This window comes from Bactrocera tryoni, chromosome 3, assembly GCF_016617805.1.
Source record: "Bactrocera tryoni isolate S06 chromosome 3, CSIRO_BtryS06_freeze2, whole genome shotgun sequence".
Lineage (NCBI taxonomy): Eukaryota > Metazoa > Arthropoda > Insecta > Diptera > Tephritidae > Bactrocera > Bactrocera tryoni.
Genome location: NC_052501.1, coordinates 56,608,013 through 56,628,178, shown reverse-complemented (window position 1 = coordinate 56,628,178; position 20,166 = coordinate 56,608,013). Strand labels below are relative to the sequence as shown.

The 20,166-nt window shown below is 36.1% G+C and overlaps 2 protein-coding genes across 5 annotated transcripts in view; one reads left to right on the top strand and one right to left on the bottom strand.

The window, feature by feature from the left end:
- Positions 1–1,982: 1,982 nt before the first annotated feature.
- LOC120771764 (inner nuclear membrane protein Man1-like) lies at positions 1,983–3,487 on the bottom strand. Its single transcript, XM_040099947.1, has one exon. It carries the CDS (start codon positions 3,453–3,455, stop codon positions 2,022–2,024), a length of 1,434 nt encoding a protein of 477 aa, XP_039955881.1. The 5' UTR covers positions 3,456–3,487; the 3' UTR covers positions 1,983–2,021.
- Positions 3,488–8,389: 4,902 nt separating this feature from the next.
- The window catches only part of LOC120771318 (long-chain fatty acid transport protein 4), a 29,355-nt gene continuing 17,578 nt past the window's right edge, over positions 8,390–20,166 (top strand). For 2 of the 4 annotated variants that reach the window (XM_040099258.1, XM_040099259.1), the window contains exon 1: positions 8,390–8,997. The gene's annotated coding sequence lies outside the window, so the exon portion shown is untranslated. The remainder of the gene's footprint in view (positions 8,998–20,166) is intronic. The other 2 variants (XM_040099261.1, XM_040099260.1) reach the window with 2 other exon arrangements.

The following is a 20,166-nucleotide window of genomic DNA, read 5'->3' as shown; positions in this document are numbered from 1 at the left end:
ATTTTCATTCCAGCACATTTTATCAAACAGACTCAGTCTTTACCATTAAAAAAAGTATTGTATCTACTCTTAACAAGTAACATTTAAAAATTATAAACTTTAATCTAATTCTTAATTTCGGCTGTTGAAATTTTTGTTTCTCTAGCTGAGAAGCTTAAGATCGCAACGCTTACAACTCTCTTGCCTTTCATGACTCGGCTAATTCCGCTCGTTCGCGGATTGCGCCCCTCGTGTCGGTTGATTAGGAGGAGGGTAATCGTTGGGTGTTATTATTATTAAAAATCATCTGCTTTTATTCCCCTAACCAAATATTTTATTAAACCGAGTTTAATTGCACATCTTGTAATCTGCGGAGTCGATTACTTCCTCAAATCATTAAATGTAAAGCATGTGTTAGATTACTGATATACATATGTATGCAAACAAAAAAATCAGTTTATTTTCAGACTTATATAGTATTTACATGGTTTTAGGCCTTAGTTCCTCTGGAGCACCCATTTGCAATGGTCCTCTATGCCAGTATTCAGACAGTACCAGTGGATAAAACCGGCAAGTGAGTTGCTGCGAATTCCTGCTTTTATGAAACTCAGAAAAGGTGCATACACGAAGAGTTCCGAAGAATAACTTTTGACTGCCCCCTTTTGCTTCAATCTTTGCTTACATACATACCAATGAGAGGAGTATGGAAGAGAGCGAAACAGTTGGAGAATAGCCGCAGTAAGTTTTTTCATGGATAGACCGAAACTCAGGGGGAAGTTTAGAGTGACAGTCTTCTTCAGTAAGCTATTAGTCAAATATAGTTAGCTATCAAGCAAAACAACCATTCCATTAATATAGCGTCAATACAGGCCCTGAACTCGCACGAAACTTGTAAATGAGTGTTTGTTCTACTCGTTTGCGTGCTTAGTCCTATCGGAAATGTTTCACAAAACAAGATCGGGCATTATTGCTTCAATTACAAGAAACGACCTAGCGTTCGATCTATAGCCCTCGGATGAACCCAGCAAGCATATTTGTAACTATAAAATGTTTTTAGCTTAAAAAAGTGCGCATAGATTAGCTGAATTCTTTTCTCTTAGTTAAGTTCATCTTACCGCAACTGTAGTAGTTCTTATTAGGCGCCAAATAAGAAATTAGAACCAATTTTTGTAAGAAACATTGTTGGAATCGGTAACCCATTTGAGTTGTTATTAATGTGGCGAGAGTCCCATAATAATATATTAGAGTGCCGTGACGCAGCGGAGAGAAAACAGACTGCCTACCTCGCAACGTTACGATCAACGACAACACGTGCGGGATGGGATATTTGCAGACAGAAAAAAAGAGAAGTATGCGTGAGTAAGAAGAGCTTGACAAGCTGACCGACAAGGCTAATGCTCGAAAATTCTACGAAAAAATGCGGCGATTAACAGAAGGCAGAAGAAGGATAAACACGGCGGCGAAGAACTGATAAGGAGCACGCCTCAGCTTCTTTGTAAAATATGGTCAGACGAAAGCATGCCCAACGATTGGAATTTAAGTGTGCTCTGCCCAATCCACAAAAAGGGAGACCCCACAATCTGCACCAACTACCGTGGATAAGTTTCCTAAATATCGCATATAAGGTTCTATCGAGCGTATTCTGTGAAAGATTAAAGCTCACCGTCAACAAACAGATTGAATATTGAATATAATCCATGTTGCCGTGGGAAGCAGAGGAATAGGAAGACCTCCATTCCGTTGGAAAGACCGGGAGGAAAACGACCTGGCTTCGCTTGGAATCTCCAATTGGCGCCATCTTGAGAAAAGAAGAAACAACTGGCGCGCTGTTGCTAGCTCGGCTTTAATCGCGTAAGCGGTGTCTACGCCAGTAAAGAAGATAAATAATAAGGCAGAAGAAAGAAATTGAAAGAAAATAATTTCATTACTTATTTTGTAGCAATGAACAATTAGCAGACATGTTGTTATTAGCAATTTATTTGATTCAGTCATAGGAGATTACTTTCAAACGTAACAAAGAAATGCTGTGGAAAATTCAAACTTCAGCAGCTAGTTTCTGCTTTAAATAATCCCTCCCTGTGTCCAGCAGGACTGCCTGTTAGTAATTCGTCGCTGTAATCTATCCAACTTATAGTGCGGCATTCCTGACCGTCACGCACCGTCAGGTCAAATCGCACTCGATTGTCGCTTACCTCCAACTCCTTCAAAGCCTCATTAAAGAATCTAATTTCAAATTTTCGTTTGCTGGATGGTATCAATTGATCACATAAATGATTCACATCAACTTCGCGACCTTCTGAACTTTCGCTATTTGCTGCACGATTCTGCAGTTCCTCTATAATCTTGTCAATGAATCTGTGCACAGCCTGCAGATGTTGTTCTTGTATGCGACGTACATAGAAATATGGAAAACAAAGCAATATTAGGGCACACACCAGGAGCGATAGATTGCCACCGAGATTTATGAATCGGTAAGCTATGTTGTACAAATGGCATGTCAAAGATATCTCAGGCTGTTTCAGAACAAAAAATATATTATGATTTGCTAATACATTGTCAACTCCAATAAATATAACGGGATCTCCTTTATCATCAACCATGTCTATCTTCCATTGGGGATTGCAAGTTATGAGATACTGAGCTGCTTTCAAATTGCGAATATCCACTAAATTACCCCCTTTAAGCTCTTGTCTAATAAGTTCGGTCACGCTAATAGCTTTCGTTTGTTTTCGGTCGTAGCAGTAATTTCGTTCCGATGGTTTTTTTAGCTGCATCATTAGCTGGCGCACAATTGTTAATGCTGGTTCCACACGTTCCTTTTCTATACAGATGTATGGTGGTCGCAAAAACGGACTTGGAGAGTTAAGCTTGTCACAGATTACATAATTGGTATTTCCTTCATTGATATTCTTTGAGAAATCGGCAATCTTCGTCATATACATAAAAGTTATGGTTAGGAAAAATAATGTAAAGGCCCACCAAACGCTGTTGGTGTAATTGTCTTTCAAGCCGAGAACTTTAGAAAGGATAGTGAGGTATCCGTATGGACTGCTGTTAGCTAAACTGAGTTGTGGATCTGCTAATTGAATGCTATTCCTTACATTCTGCTCAAATAAAGGATTCGGTAAAAGGAATCGTACTTGATCGGCCATTCGATTATCGTTATTTGCGATACTGTACAGTTCCGGATCAGCATTTGCTGTATGCTCCTCGCTGAGTAGTGCGCTACTCTGGAGGCTTTGATGATTCCAGTCATGTGCTTTAGTAACCAAATTATTCAGCTCCTCTTTGGCGCGCAGCGTCATATATGTTCGTGTTGGCACCTTTCGATTCTTCATATTTTTTATATGATTTTTAAGCTTTTTCACAAGGAAACCGCGACTCGTTTCTGTTATGGGAACATTCGGGAAGTCATATTCTAGCAACTTTTGACGTAATTCAATATCAGTTAAGTTCTCAACATTTTCCAAAGACATTTTCACAAATTAATACTTTTAAATTTTGATAATTCTATAAATAGTGATTTAACAACAAATTTTATCTAATTATTTATTTCTATTCAACTACAAATAGAATTTTTGTGTGTTTTATCATTCTCTCAGAATGAAAATTTGTATTTTCTACAAGATAAATAAGACATTGCATTCGTTTAAAAAATATTTTTCAAACATTTGAGGGTTTGAGTAAATAAAATGATCAATGATTTCTTTTCCACACAGGAGCCCGTAGGAATATATGCCGTACTCGTACGTATTAAGTATTTGCACTTTGGTTTTAACGAATACATACATATATTCGATGGACAGAACAAAGCTATAGGTAATCAAGCACAAAAATCTTAAAGCCATACTAATTTCAGCCATCCCTTCTTGTTAATGATTTAAAGCATGTATCAGTGCTTAACCTTAATTATACCCTGAACAGGGTATATTAAATTTGTTACGAAGTTTGTAACACTCAGAAGGAAGATAAATGATGAGCTGAGTCGATTTAACCATGTCCGTCTGTCCGTCCGTCGGTCTGTATATATACGAACTAGTCCCTCAGGTTTTAAGATATCGTTCTGAAATTTTGTAAACGTTATTTTCTCTTCAAGGAGCTGCTCATTTGCCGGAATTGACGATATCGGATCACTATAACATATAACTGCCATACAAAGTGACCGATCGGAATCAAGTTTTTGTATGGAATACTTCCACATTTGACAATGTATCTTCACAAAAGTTGGCACAAGTCATTTTCTAAGGTAATAATATAATATACGAAGAAATTGTTCAGATCGGCTTACTATAGCATATAGCTGCTATACAAATTGAACGATCGGAATCTAGTGGTTGTATGGAAAACTTTTGCATTTGACGTGGTATCTTCACGAAATTACACATGGATTACTACTTAAGGTAATAATATAATATCCGAAAAATTATCGAATTACTATAGCATATACATAGCTCCCATATAAACTGAACACATATGTAGTTACTAACAGAAATGCACCTGTGAAGGGTATATTAGCTTTGATGCAGCCGAAGTTAACGTCTTTTCTTGTTTTTCTGTAAGTTGGTAATACTGTTATTGACATCTATGCTAAATATCACGTCAAAATATTCATTAGTATTTGAGATACACGTCGTTTTGTGATGCTCTAAAAGTAAATTCCTCGATTTTTACTATGTCCGAATTTATTGAACAAAGAAGTGCGATAATGCACCATCTTATATTGCATTGGTTACTTTTAAACTAATATCGTGCGGCAATCACCGCATTCGCCTGAATTACCTTCGTGTAACTTCTAGCTATTCAGCAAATTCACATAATCACTCCGAGGACGAATATACACCGTGACGTCATTATAACCACTTTTATGGTTTTACAACTATCAATAGAAAAATTCATAGAATCGCCCATTTTTAGTTTTACAGTAGTTTTTATACATGTGAACATAGATAGATTTACATTTATTTGCATTGTAGGTATACTTTATAAAAGAAAAATCTTTAATATTGAATCTATCGAAAAAGGAACTTATGTATAATAAATAAATACCTACATATGTGGAAGTGCATAAATATTATATATCCTCACATCAGTGCTTAATAATTTAATTTAGGCATTTATGGCACTTTATATGGGTAATTCGCAGAATTTCACATATTTTTGCATTAACTATAGTATATCCAATATTATACGTTCAGTTAATTTTGACGAAAGTTTGAAGATCTTATATAGGTGATATTTTATCAACTTTTTGAAAATAAGTACTTCAAGCAGTTAAGGGGTTACATACAGTTAAAATTAAAAAACAAACAAGTAAGGAAGGGCTAAGTTCGGGTGTCCCCGAACATTTTATACTCTCGCACGATAAAGTGATAATCGAGATTTCATCATCAGTCATTTACATATTTTTCAAATACCGTATTTGTGTAAAGTTTTATTCATTGGTTCCTAATGTATATATTATACAGAGAAGGCATCAGATGGAATTCAAAATAGCGTTATATTGGAAGAAGGCGTGGTTGTGAACCGAATTCACCCATATTTCGTACATGTCATCAGGGTGTTAGGAAAATATTACATACCGAATTTCATTGAAATCTGTTGAGAAGTTCCCGAGATATGGTTTTTGGTCCATAAGTGGGCGACGCAACGCCCATTTTCAATTTTTAAAAAAAGCCTGGGTGCTGCTTCCTTCTGCCATTTCTTCCGTAAAATTTAGTGTTTCTGACGTTTTTTGTTAGTCGGTTAACGCACTTTTAGTGGTTTTCAACATAACCTTTGTATGGGAGGTGGGCGTGGTTATTATCTGATTTCTTCCATTTTTGAACTGTACATGGAAATGCCTGAAGGAAACGACTCTGTAGACTTTGGTTGACATAGCTATAGTAGTTTCCGAGATATGTACAAAAAACTTAGTAGGGGGCGGGGCCACACCCACTTTTCCAAAAAAATTGCGTCCAAATATGTCCCTCCTTAATGCGATCCTTTGTGCCAAATTTCACTTTAATATCTTTATTTATGGCTTAGTTATGACACTTTATAGGTTTTCGGTTTCCGCCATTTTGTAGGCGTGGCAGTGGGCCGATTTCGCCCATCTTCGAACTTAACCTTCTTATGGAACCGTATTTCACGTGTACCAAGTTTCATCATGATATCTCAATTTTTACTCAAGTTACAGCTTGCGCGGACTGACGGACGGACAGACAGACATCCGGATTTCAACTCTACTCGTCACCCTGATCACTTTGGTATATATAACCCTATATCTGACTCTTTTAGTTTTAGGACTTACAAACAACCGTTATGTGAACAAAACTATAATACTCTCCTTAGCAACTTTGTTGCGAGAGTATAATAGAGCTTTTTTGTTTCCTTAATATACATACATATATTTAAATTTCATATCGTTCCGGTGAATATTTCCGAAGCTACATGCATATATGAAAAGGGGTCTTTTAAAGTCGTTGACCAATATTATTCTAAAACGGCCAAGCCTCAATTTTAACACGAGTTTCTCGTGTTACAAAGATACAATGTTATGAGCCAAACATTCTTTTTCATTTTCATTGAGATATCTCAAATATTGGCCTAAATACGTATGTGGTATGAAGTCACCTAGAAGTTCGAAAATCTTTATATTAGCTCCCATATGCTAAAGGAAATATTGATCCGATTCAACCACGTTTTGACACACAGACATAATATTATCAGGAAAGAAATTTTTCAAAATTCAATTATGTATCTCACACATGAAATGGTACCTGTGGGATTGAATAGTTATTGTTGGATTTAGAGAATTTTTGGTTCTAAGGTGGCATACTTCAACATATTCGTGCAAAGTTTTGTTTCGTATATTAGTTACTTCTTAATTTATGCACCAGAAAGTGAGCGACTTTGAAATTGTGTTATAAGCGTGGTTGTAGTCTGATTTTGCCATTTTCACACTGTGACATAGGCAATGTACCAAATTTCGTTTAAATCGGTCTGCCACTTCTGAGAGTGAGTGATTTCACCTGAAAGAAAGGGGTGAGACGCTTATTATCCAATTAAAGCTGCCTAATGTCATCTCGGTGGTAAATTTTATTGTTTCTGAGGTTTTTGGTTATTGATTTATCGCCCTTTTAGTAGATTTTAACATTCCGCTATATAGGAGTGAGTGGAATAATGATCCGATTTCATTAATTTTCACTATTGGTAGGGCTTCTTATAGGATTTCCTTCTAGTGTATTTGGTTACTTTGACGTGAACACGAGTATAAAAAAAAGATAGACGGCAAATCGAAGCTGAAAAAATAGGAGGGAAATTAATAATAATTTTTATAAATCACTCCTATACATATGTGAGATCTAAATAAATTCAATATTTTAATAAATTGTTATTATAATATTATAATAGTCAATTACTTGTTTGAACTCTTTTAAAAATTCGTGGAGAACAATTTCTTTGTATATTTGACTTTTCTTCTAATGAGACCATTTTTGTAGTAAATTTCCTAGTAAACTATGAGGTTTGTAATTTGAGATTATTATTTTACTTGAGTTGTAGAATTAAAAAAGACAATGGACTTAAAATAGTCAAACCTCAACCGTTAATATTTATTAAAAGGATAGGTTTATGAAAAAATCGTTATAGATCTTTTTTAAAAAGCTTTAAATTTTCTACGAACAAAAACAAATCAAAATATTTTGCACACGTCGTTTTTCCTTAAGAAGCTTGTTTTTCGGAACCGCCGATATCAGACCACTGTAACATATAGCTGCCATAATATCAAATCCCAGTCCTTGTATTAAAAACTTGTTTATATTGGCATATGAATATGTATGTAGATATCATATAAACTTACGAAGTCAAGATAAAAGTTCTTGATAAACCTTTTTATGCCATAAGAAATGTACCTATGAATGGCATTCTAGCATTGATGCAGCCGATGCTAAAATTTTTTCTTAAATCCATAAATATTTCTAACAGTAACATACATACATTAGAATATGTGACGTTAATAGTGCAAATACCAGACTGCAGAATAATTTTATTTACATATATGAGTAACGATATCACATCATTACAAATGTTCGAAATCAACTCGCGGAAATAAGTATCATATAATTTAAAGTTTTATGGGCGAAACTTTGAATACGATCTTATATGGTTTGTGCCTTTGCTAAGAGCTTTTACCAACTAAACACACCAAACTCATAAAAGAGTTGCGTAGTAAAAACAACTCATTTATCGCCCACTATTGGCTTTTCTACAGTAATGACATTCTAACAAGTGGCTCGATATTCCACCTTGACGCCTCTTCTAATCATACACTAGTAATAAATTTATACACTCCTACATACGTATATGTTCATATTTAGAGACGAATAGGGAAAAAGCAAACTCGTAAAGCAATCAGCTGTACGCGAGCAGCTGTTGTCAGTTCATTCGCGAGAGTCGTTTATAACGGTTGTGTGATTTATGTGCCCCAAAATCGATTTAATTGTGAAACGAAAAATCGGGGGTTATTACATATTTATTAAATCAGCAAAAAAATAGTATTTATGAATTGACAAAGAAAATTGGGAGCGAGTGCCGGCATTTGGTGTGCAGACAAATAATATTTTGAAGTGATAAATTATAATTGCATATGTCTTTATGTTGTATATACTAGAATTAGAAGCACTTGACTCAGCCGTTTAATGATTATTTGATGGCCAAGTAGTAGGTAGCTAGGTCATTCGGCGTGTGATACTTGCATTGTTGTGACTCTCACGAGAACGTGGTAGAGCGTGTTGAGTTTTTAACCGAGTGCTGTGCCAACAAATATATATATGTATGTATGTACATACATACACGTTCATATAACAGTGCACGCATTTATACGCTAACGGCTAAATATCAAGGATAGAAAAAAAAACTGAGACGGGGATTGCCAAAGTCAGCTGCGCAGTTGTAACTGATAAGAGGTGCCTGACCGAAGTACATACAGCGGCGACGAGTGGAGCAAAGGAAACAGCTGACTGATTCATACACGAAGAAGTAGGTATTAGAATAAAAGAGTAGTGTCGGGGAAAGTAGGGGGATCAGCGGTTTCGTAATCATTTCGTTGTTATGGTTTCGGTTTGACTCGCTTTATTGCTGAGATAACCGTTTTGCTTGGTGTGAGTGGACACGCTCGCAAATATCACAAAAACGCTATATCACTACAGTGATAGCAGCCACAATTATCCAAGCATGAGCTTGTGCATAACAACAATTGGAACTCAGTGGTCATATGCGACAATAAAACTATAATTACGCATAAGTGTACAAAGTAATTTCTATGTACATATGTATATGTAAATGGATGCAAAATTAAGTACATAGTACAGACCCATAATATGTAAATCTATATTAGTAATATTTATGTATGTCGTAAAGTGAATTATTCAGAGTTTGATATGTACATACATACATATGTATATACAAACTTTCATATGTCAGTGTATGTACATATGTACATATGCATATCAAACAGTGGCGGACAAAAGTCTACAGACAACCATTATTTTTTTTCACTTTTTTGAAAATTTGTTGATACTAATCTCTTTCCGGTCTTTTTGGCGGTCGGATAAAAAAAAACAAATTTCGGTATAAATGGGGTATGTACGGATCGGAGAGCTTCTCCAGAGGAGGAATATGTTGCTAACACTTATATTTTTTAAAATAAATTGTATTAATAACACATAGTATTCCACAATGTTTAATTAAATTATTTCACATTTTTCACTTTGTATACTCTCTAAACATTGAAATAAGTTCACATTTCACTTTTTTTCTTATATTTTAGCTAAATTTATTAATTTAAAAATCACTTAGCACACTCATCGTTGAAAAGGTTAGATTGTTTATAATTATGAAGAAAACGAGCGTTGACACATCTTAAACACCAACCATGTAGGATTATATTAACTATAATAAAAAATACTTTCCAACATTTTTCAAGCTATAATTGAGTTGTGAACACTTTTTTCATATACATACATACATATGTATATGTATAATATGTGATTTATATTTAATAAACACAAATAAGTAAAACTCTATGATAATATTATAGAATTTATATCATATCGGGGTGACTGAAGTACTTTCGTGTAGTACTCTTTTCACCGTTGGCGGTTTTCGGCCACGCTTTAAAAAAATAACAATGGTCGAGGCAATACTCGGGGTGACTGAAGTACTTTTGCGTAGTACTCCTTCAAAAACCTAAGCATTTTATTATTTTATTGCGTAATATTATTATATTATACGCATGATTTTATAATGTACATATGTGGCATGTTAATAATATTTGGTGTTGGGGAAAATAGATAAAATCGCGTCAATACTATCCAACTCTCACATATTTCCTGACGGTATTTCCCCTTCTTTGGTCATGGCAAGTTGCAAGAGTATAATATGTTTGGTTACAACCGAACATAGCCCTTCCTTACTTGTTTTAAACTGTATTTATTTAAGTTAGTTGTCTTTCGTTTTGTCGGAGCTCCTTCGGACTTGAAAATGAAAACCTCATTTTCGGACTTCCAAGAACATGTTTTAAGATAAACCTAGATATCAATTTGTTCACTGTCCTTAAAGCGAAATCTATGTAAAAAATGTTCATGTTGTCCATAATAATTTTTAATAAATCACTCCTATATGTGAGATCTAAATAAATTCAATATTTTAATAAATTTGTATTATAATATTATAATAGTTAATTACTTGTTTGAACTCTTTTGAAAGTTCGTGAAGAACAATTTCTTTGTATATTTGATTTTTCTACTAATGACACCATTTTTGTAGAACAGTAAATTTTCTAGTAAACTATGAGGTTTGTAATTTAAGATTATTATTTTACTTGAGTTGTAGAATTAAAAAAGGCAATGGACTTAAAATAGTCAAACCTCAACCATTAATATTTATTAAGCGGATGGGTTTATGAAAAAATCGTTATACAAGTAGATCTTTTTTAAAGAATATCTCGTAAACTAAGCGTTTGCGGTACCTATAACCCAGATCGCGGCGCCAAAAAATCGGAATTGTGCCTTTTTTCCTAATCACAATAAATTAAAAAATCGTTGCGTTGAGATAACAACGAAGTTCCTTTCATTCCCCTTTTCGTGTTTACTCTTAGGTTATTATTGAATTTAAAAACTGCAATGACTCCGCTAAAAGAAATATCAGTGGCCAGAAGATATTAAGTGATAAAATGTTGTATAAAAAAGGAGAACAAAAATTAAAAATAGTGGTTCTACTGAAATTAAGCTGCGCAGTGGTCTACGAGGAAACTATCTCGAAGAAACGTTATCGTAAATCTCAAAGTAGTATAAAAAAACGTGATAGATAGTAAGAAGCCTCTTATTTTAGAATAAACCGAAAATTGATAATTCAGTAATAAATATAAAAAAACATGGACTTTTCTGAAAAAAATATTATTTCAAAACAAGTAGGGAAGGGCTAAGTTCGGGTACCACCGAACATTTTATACTCTCGCATGATAAAGTGATAATCGAGATTTCATTATCCATCATTTACATATTTTTCAAATACCGTATTTGTGTAAAGTTTTATTCATTGGTTCCTAATGTATAATATACTTATATTATACAGAGAAGGCATCAGATGGAATTCAAAATAGCGTTATATTGGAAGATGGCGTGGTTGTGTACCAAATTCACCCATATTTCGTACATGTCATCAGGTGTTAAGAAAATATTATATACCGAATTTCATTGAAATCAGTAGAGTAGTTCCTGAGATATGGTTTTTGGTCCATAAGTGGGCGACGCCACGCCCATTTTCAATTTTTGAAAAAAGCCTGAATGCAGCTTCCTTCTGCCATTTCTTCCGTAAATTTTATTGTTTCTGACGTTTTTTGTTGGTCGGTTAACGCAATTTTAGTGATTTTCAACATAACCTTTGTAAGGAAGGTGGGCGTGGTTATTATCCGATTTCTTCCATTTTTAAACTGTATATGGAAGTGCCTGAAGGAAACGACTCTATAGAGTTTGGTTGACATAGCTATAGTAGTTTCCGAGATATGTACAAAAAACTTAGTAGGAGGCGGGGACAAGCCCACTTTTCCAAAAAAATTACGTCCAAATATGCCCCTCCCTAATGCGATGCTTTGTGCCAAATTTCACTTTAATATCTTTATTTATAGCTTAGTTATGACACGTATACACTATAGATTTTCGGTTTTCCTCATTTTGTGGGCGTGGCAGTGTGCCGATTTTGCCCATCTTCGATCTTAACCTTCTTATGGAGCCAAGAAATAAGTGTACCAAGTTTCATCATGATATCTAAATTTTTACTCAAGTTACAGCTTGCACGGACAGACGGACAGACAGACATCCGAATTTCAACTCTACTCGTCACCCTGATTACTTTGGTATATATAACCCTATATCCGACTCTTTTAGTTTTAGGACTTACAAACAATCGTTATGTGAACAAAACTATAATACTCTCCTTAGCAACTTTGTTGCGAGAGTATAATGAGTCGAAGCTTAACATCTTTGATAGTGATGGTTAACAGGGATCCATCTAAATCTTAAAATGCCATAAAATTTAGAATACAGCAAAGTTTTCGCAATAAAACACTATGTTTGTAAACATTTGTCAAAGCAGTTTTTTCTGAAAAAGTTATTGAACTTTCCAAACCAAGACAACAAAAGGTATATGAGTATTTTTGTTCTTCACTGTATAACTGGCAATTTTACATGTGCTAGATGTGTGCCCGAACTTCTCCTGCTGGTTGATTGATTTTATAGGTGGCAAATACAGAAGATAGACCAAACCCGATGAGGAGTGCCACTATAAGTGAATACTTTTCCTATTATTTTACTTTAAGCTTCGACCTTTTAATACATGATTGCTAATCAATATAATACGCAAGAGAGAAATAAAGAAATTACAAGGTAATATCCAAAGTAAACAGGACTTTTTGAATCTAGCGCCCCCAGGTGGCGCCATATATATATATATATATGTATGTCGTATGGTGCGTTAGAATCGGCTATATTTATCGATTGTCCAGTGAGAATTTCATGACATTTCATTGATTGGAAGTGAAGAATTTTAAGTGTCAGTATGTTTGTGTTATCGATGCGAAAATGAGCTTCGAACTTAAATTTTGTTTTAATATTTGGTAAAACTTTTACCGAAACGTTTCAATTGATGAAACAAGTATATGGCGATGATTACCTATCCCGTAGCAGAGTGCACGAGTGGTTTCAACGTTTTCAAAGTGGTCTTGAGAACATAAATGACGATCAACATGTGGGCCAATCAAAATCCGTGTCACCGGAAATTCCATCGAAACTGTGCGTGAATTCATCAAAAATCAGCCGAAATCATCATTGAAATTCATGGAAATGAAATTGAACATCTCCAAAATATCGATTTATCTCATTTTGACCGAACATTTGGGCTTACGAAAGGTGTGTGCACGGTTTGCCAGGCTTAAAAAGCCTTCAGATACCGGAAATGAGAACTCCAGAGCCTATGGCTGACTTTTATCGAAAAGAGAGCTGTATTAATGAAATTTGGAGAGAATCCTTTTCTGATCATAGTCTGTATGTCAAAAATGTTAGGAATGGGGTCAGGATTAGCCCTCATATACCTATTAGAAATATTTTCGAACTTCTAGCTGAGTTTATACCCCATATATGAGCCAATATGTGACTTATCTTATTTAAAGTGAGCTTGTTTTCTTCATAACGGTGCACCTCTATGTGTAAAATACTTGTAGATAGAACTGAACGCATTATGTTGGATATACATACATAAATAAAATGCTGAAAATATGCAAAATATACAACTTATATAATTGCATATATAATTATTTTCCTTATTCCAGTTGGTTTAGATCTTGGTTTTAACCTCATATCCCTAATATCATCAATTCCGTTCTTCTAGTTGACGTTTTGTACATCAACTAATATATTTTAATTTCGCTTGAGTTAAGTCTCTGCCAGAAATATACATCTGTATATCTCATTTGCGAATGATTTTAACATACTTATAATTTTCGCTATATGTAGTAGTCATAAAACTAATTGAGCCTAAATCACCAAACACCTGGCTGTCTCCGGATCGAAAAGCCAAAAATCAGATCGATCATGTTGTGATAAACGGAAGACACGTCTCCAGTGTTCTAGACGTGCGTACGCTCCGAGGTCCTAACATCGACTCGGACCACTATCTTGTTGCAGCCAAGATCCGCACCCGCCTCTATGCAGCAAAAAGCACACGTCAACAAACACAAGGAAGGTTCGACGCCGAGAAGTTGCAATCACAACAGACAGCCGAACGATTTTCTACTCGGCTTGCACTCCTGCTCTCTGAGAGCACTCGTCAACAAATCGATATAAGGGAACTGTGGGACGGCATTTCAAACTCCTTACGTACAGCTGCATCCGAAACCATTGGTTTTCGGAAAATGCAAAAGAACAGCTGGTGCGACGAGGAGTGCCGTGTCGCAGCGGAGAGAAAACAGGCTGCCTACCTCGCAACGTTACGATCGACCACAACACGAGCGGGATGGGATAGATACCGAGAGTTGAAGAGGGAAGCGAGACGCATTTGTAGACAGAAAACTAAAGAGACAGAAAACGAAGAGTTTGATAAGCTGGCCGACAGGGGTAATGCTCGAAAATTCTACGAAAAAATGCGGACTCCCAAAGGTGATCTAGTGACCGATGCCCAGATCATACTTAAATTATGGAGGGAACACTTCTCCAGCCTGCTGAATGGCAGAGAATGCACAACGCCAGTAGAAGGCGAACCCGATTCCCCAATCGATGACGATGGGGCAGACGTCCCATTGCCCGACCATGAAGAAGTTCGAATAGCAATTACCCGCCTGAAAAACAACAAAGCGGCGGGGGCCGATGGATTACCGGCCGAGCTATTCAAACACGGCGGCAAAGAACTGATAAGGAGCATGCATCAGCTTCTTTGTAAAATATGCTCGGACGAAAGCATGCCCAGCGATTGGAATTTAAGTGTGCTATGCCCAATCCATAAAAAAGGAGACCCCACAATCTGCGCCAACTACCGTGGGATTACCCTCCTCAACATCGCATATAAGGTTCTATCGAGCGTATTGTGTGAAAGATTAAAGCCCACCGCCAACAAACTGATTGGACTCTATGCCGCGATGTCTGAATTTGGTATCCCCGCAAAGCTAATACGGCTGTGTAAACGGACGTTAAGCAACACGATAAGCTCCGTCAGGATCGGGAAGGACCTCTCCGAGCCGTTCGATACCAAACGAGGTTTCAGACAAGGCGACTCCCTATCGTGCGACTTCTTCAATCTGCTGCTGGAGAAAATAATACAAGCTGCAGAACTTAATCGAGCAGCTACTATTTTTTATAAGAGTGTACAGCTGCTGGCGTATGCCGATGATATTGATATCATCGGCCTCAACATCCGCGCCGTTAGTTCTGCTTTCTCCAGACTGGACAAGGAAGCAAAGCAGATGGGTCTGGTAGTGAACGAGGGCAAGACGAAATATCTCCTGTCATCAAACAAACAGTCGTCGCACTCGCGACTTGGCTCTCACGTCACTGTTGACAGTCATAACTTTGAAGTTGTAGATAGTTTCGTATATTTGGGAACCAGCATAAACACCACCAACATGTCGTCCTGCTATATGGTGTAGAGGCTTGGACGATGACATCAACTGATGAGTCGACGTTGGGAGTTTTCGAGAGAAAAGTTCTGCGAAAGATTTATGGTCCTTTGCGCATTGGCCACGGCGAATATCGCATTCGATGGAACGATGAGCTGTACGAAATATACGACGACATTGACATAGTTCAGCGAATTAAAAGACAGCGACTACGCTGGCTGGGTCATGTTGTCCGAATGGTCCGAATCCAAAAGAAGAAACGACTGGCGCGCTGTTGTTAACTCGGCTATATTCGCGTAAGCGGTGTCTACGCCAATTAAGAAGAAGAAGATATAGTCCATTATTTTTATATTTTTTTGATGAAACCCAATTTACCGACGACATTGATCATATTGCACTCCACTTGCAATGTTGTAAATATTTCGCATATTTCTCTTCGTTAAGTGTGCGTGAAACCAAGAAGTACCGAACACTTCTAGGCGATAACGATATCGGATATTTTGGGGTGTGCCTTGATACTCCTAGCATTTTTACTTTTAACTTGGGGTCTGAAAATTATCATCTAATCTTCCCATTTGAGCAGTCTTTTTTGAATTTAGCAATAATGTAATAAAGAAAATATTGCCTACTTCGTAAGTACTTTTGTTCTCTTACCAATATTTGACTACCATCTTGAGATGTTTGTTTGTTCACCATTGTTTCTTCAAAAAGATTAAAGTTTGACTATACGAAAATAACAAACAACAAGTAAGGAAGGGCTAAGTTCGGGTGCACACTCTTGCAACATGTAAGAATCAACGCTAGTGAAATACTTAAATGTGTAAAACCAATCATATAGATTAAAGTTAGCCGGATGTCCGAAAATCCTTATGTTAGTTATAGGACTTTTTAAATCTAGCGCCCCTTGGTGGCGCCATCTACATGTCGACTGGTGCGTTAGAATCTGCCATCTTAATCGATTGTTCAGTGAGTGAATTTCATGACATTTCATCAATTGAAAGGAAGTTATTGTCAGCATGTTTGTGTTAGCAGTGCGAAAATGAGCTTCGAACAAAGAGCCAACATTAAATTTTGTTTTAAAATTGGTAAAACTTTTACCGAAACGTTTCAATTGATAAAACAAGTTTATGGCGATGATTGCCTATCCCGTGGCAGAGTGCACAAGTGGTTTCAACGTTTTCAAAGTGGTCGTGAGAACATAAATGACGATCAACATGTGGGCCAATCAAAATTCGTGATCACCGCAAAGACCATCGAAACTGTGCGTGAATTCATCAAAAATCAGCCGAAATCATCATTGAAATTCATGGAAATGGAATTGAACATCTCCAAAACATCGATTTATCTCATTTTGACCGAACATTTGGGCTTACGGAAGGTGTGTGCAGGGTTTGTTCCGCACAAATTGACTGACGACCAAAAATTGCTCCGAATCCAACATTCGAAGGACGATTTTAACCATTCCCCGTAATCACCTGATATGGCACCTTAATTTGGTGCTTAGTTATGGCACTTTATATGTTTTAGGTTAATGACGATTTGTGGGCGTGGCAGTGGTCCGATTACTCTCATCTACGAACTCGATTTTTTTTTTGTACAAAGGAACCCACTTACTAAGTTTCATCAAGATATCTTAATTTTTACTCAAGTTACAGCTTCCACGGACGACGGACAGACAGACAGTGAATCGGATTTCAACTTTCTCGTCATACTGATCTTTTATATATATATAACCCTACATCTATCTCGATTATTTTTAGGTGATACGTACAACCGTTAGGTGAACAAAACTATTACTCTTTAGCAACTGGTGTCAACAACTCTAATTGTTGACAACATTAGTGGAAGTAAGTGTAAGTGTATTTTTTTTTGATGCTAAGGTATTGTTACTCTTGGTTGCAGCTTAAAAGCTGAAAAAGTTTAAGAGAAAATTCACTTCAAAGTCAAAGTAGCTCTCTGTATAAGTTTTTTTTGTTCACTCTATATTTAGAGAAATATTGGAAATTCGGGGATCATCACTAATAGGAACTTCTCTTACTACGGGCTTTTTTAATATTTTACGTCTACAGCAAATACTGAAACTATTGAACTAAGCCATTTTGTAGGCACAAAAATTGAAAGAACAACATCAAAAAGTGGTCCTTTCAAAAGTCTTTAAATTTATTCGTATATGTCTGTCCAGAAATGTGAAATATCTTGCAAAATCAATTCAGCTAGTATTTTCTAATCGCGGACTGCGGTGGCACTAATAGTTATCCAACAGTAAATCAGGTCTCGTATCGTTCCAGTGCGGAGATATTGAGTTGAGTGTGTATATTCTAGCATTTCATCCACTGTGCAGTGAAAGCCTGCAGCGATACTCCTACCAGATAAGTAGGTTTCCATTTATATTTGTGGATTAAAAAACAAAAACAAATAGTAATCATCGAAAATCGCTTTATTGTTTTTGAAAATATTGTCAATTAAAATCTACATACGTTTGTATGCGTTTGAATCAATTGTCAAGGCAGCTTTGCCACTCAGATTGAGATATCTCGAAAACATGTTTTCCGAAAACATCAACCGCCTCTTCCGTGGTAGAAAAACGTTCAATCCTTAGAGTTTTTTCCGCACGGGAATAAAAAAGTCATTAGTTGCCAAGTCAGGAATATACGATTTAAGTACTCAAAAATTGCAGTTATTTCAGTCGATGTGTGTGAGCTCGAATTGCGGTGTTGAACAGCTATCCGTATTCGGTGATTGGTTTTCCTGATTTCTTGAGAGACAACTGGCTAAAAAAATAATTGTGTACCACTCAGAATTTACTGTTCTACGTTGTTCAAGGGGTATTGTTTTCACATGTCCAGTTTTTACTAAGCAGGGAACATTTTGCTTGAATGCGCTTCGTGTGCGAACAACTTTGGTTGAATTCGGCTTATTTTTAGACACCCATACAGTCGACTGCTGTTTACTTTCGGGCTCATACGTATAAATCCACGATTCATAACCTGTCATGATTTAAAAGACGTGTATCGAAGCACAGTTATTTTTTAACATTTCTCTCGACCAATATTAAATGTATGCTGGTCTCACTAATGCTTATAGTTGTCTAAATCTGTGATAGGTCACATGACGTTGTTGCAATATCAGTTTGCACACAGTATCAATAGTTTCCGAGACAATAACTAATTTTGGCGACATTCCCGAAAAACTTCTTTGAGTGATCTATCACCTCGATTAAATTCACCATACCATCAATAAACACTGATTGCGCGTCATCGTCAAAAATTAAGTGCATCGATGCACAGTTGCTGAGATAATCCATTACGGAAATTATAAAAAAAATAATCAAGCATAAATGTTCGCGATTTAATTGCATTTTTTGGCCGAGATGAATCTTTTGAGTCGCTGTAAACAACATAAATAGCCTACCTACGTATGTTGAAAGATGACATTTAATGATTATTATTGAGTCGTACAAATGGGGTAAGAGTCACATTATGTCGACCGCAGTACTGTTCTTGTCAGCGACGTAAGTTGTTAATTGCCGTCTCTCCATCAGCACTTTCCAAAATAGCACCTTAACTACACATCACCCAAACGAAACTCGGCCTTAAGTGTTTCCAACATTCCAATATTCTCGGTTGAAAGGGGCATAGCCAGGCAGACCTAGTCGTTCATAGCCGCCTAAGCAAAGGTAAATTATTATGATGGATTTTCATAAAATACGATGGATTCTTTGAGGCAATATTGAAACAAAAGACTATCTAGCCCCAATAATATAATTGCAGTTGCCTAAACAAGCACACTTAAACATGCAGTGTCATGGCTTTGTCCACTTAATTATAAATACTTTTTGGCGCTGGTACTCGTGCTTCGAAATAACTTTTTTAAGTAGGCGCCTCTATTTTATTAAAAATGAGGGTAAATATTATAAATTAGTTCCCAATGCCTTAACATTTCTTGTAAATTACGTACAATGTGCAAATATGTAACATATACACAAATGTGTTCAAATATGTGCATTAATTTAAATACAGACATATTTTCATAACTGACGGTCAAATAATGAATGAGTATCAACTTGCCAATGCTATTTTTCGCGCGATCTCGTGTGCTGCCAATTGTAAAAACTTCGTCCCGCCCTTCTCAATAAGTTTGGCTACTTGCCGCACTGATTGACGCGAGAATCTATCAACGCATATACATACATATATTATAGTATACTTACATATGTACATACAAGTAAACGACCCCGATTTGTGAGTAAGTATATAGTTGTTATTGTCAACAGTGAAGTCGATGGCTCTCCGTTGTGTTTCGAATACAAATTCATTGAACTACTAGACTTTTCAATAGATGTATGCACATCGAGTTTATCAGCATGTCAGATAGGTTTGCTTTCATATGTAAGTACATATACTTAGAGATACAGCTGCGGGCAATGTAATAGTAGTGGGCAGTAGTTAAATAAATTTTGGTATATATCTGTCACTACGAAAGATATTTGTACCGATTACTTTAAAAATAAAATTCTAAAATATGTAACGTTCCTTTTGTACTAA

Bases quoted from the DNA above. Each gene is read 5' to 3' on its own strand.
- LOC120771764 (XM_040099947.1), bottom strand. From the start codon at position 3,455: ATGTCTTTGGAAAATGTTGAGAACTTAACTGATATTGAATTACGTCAA.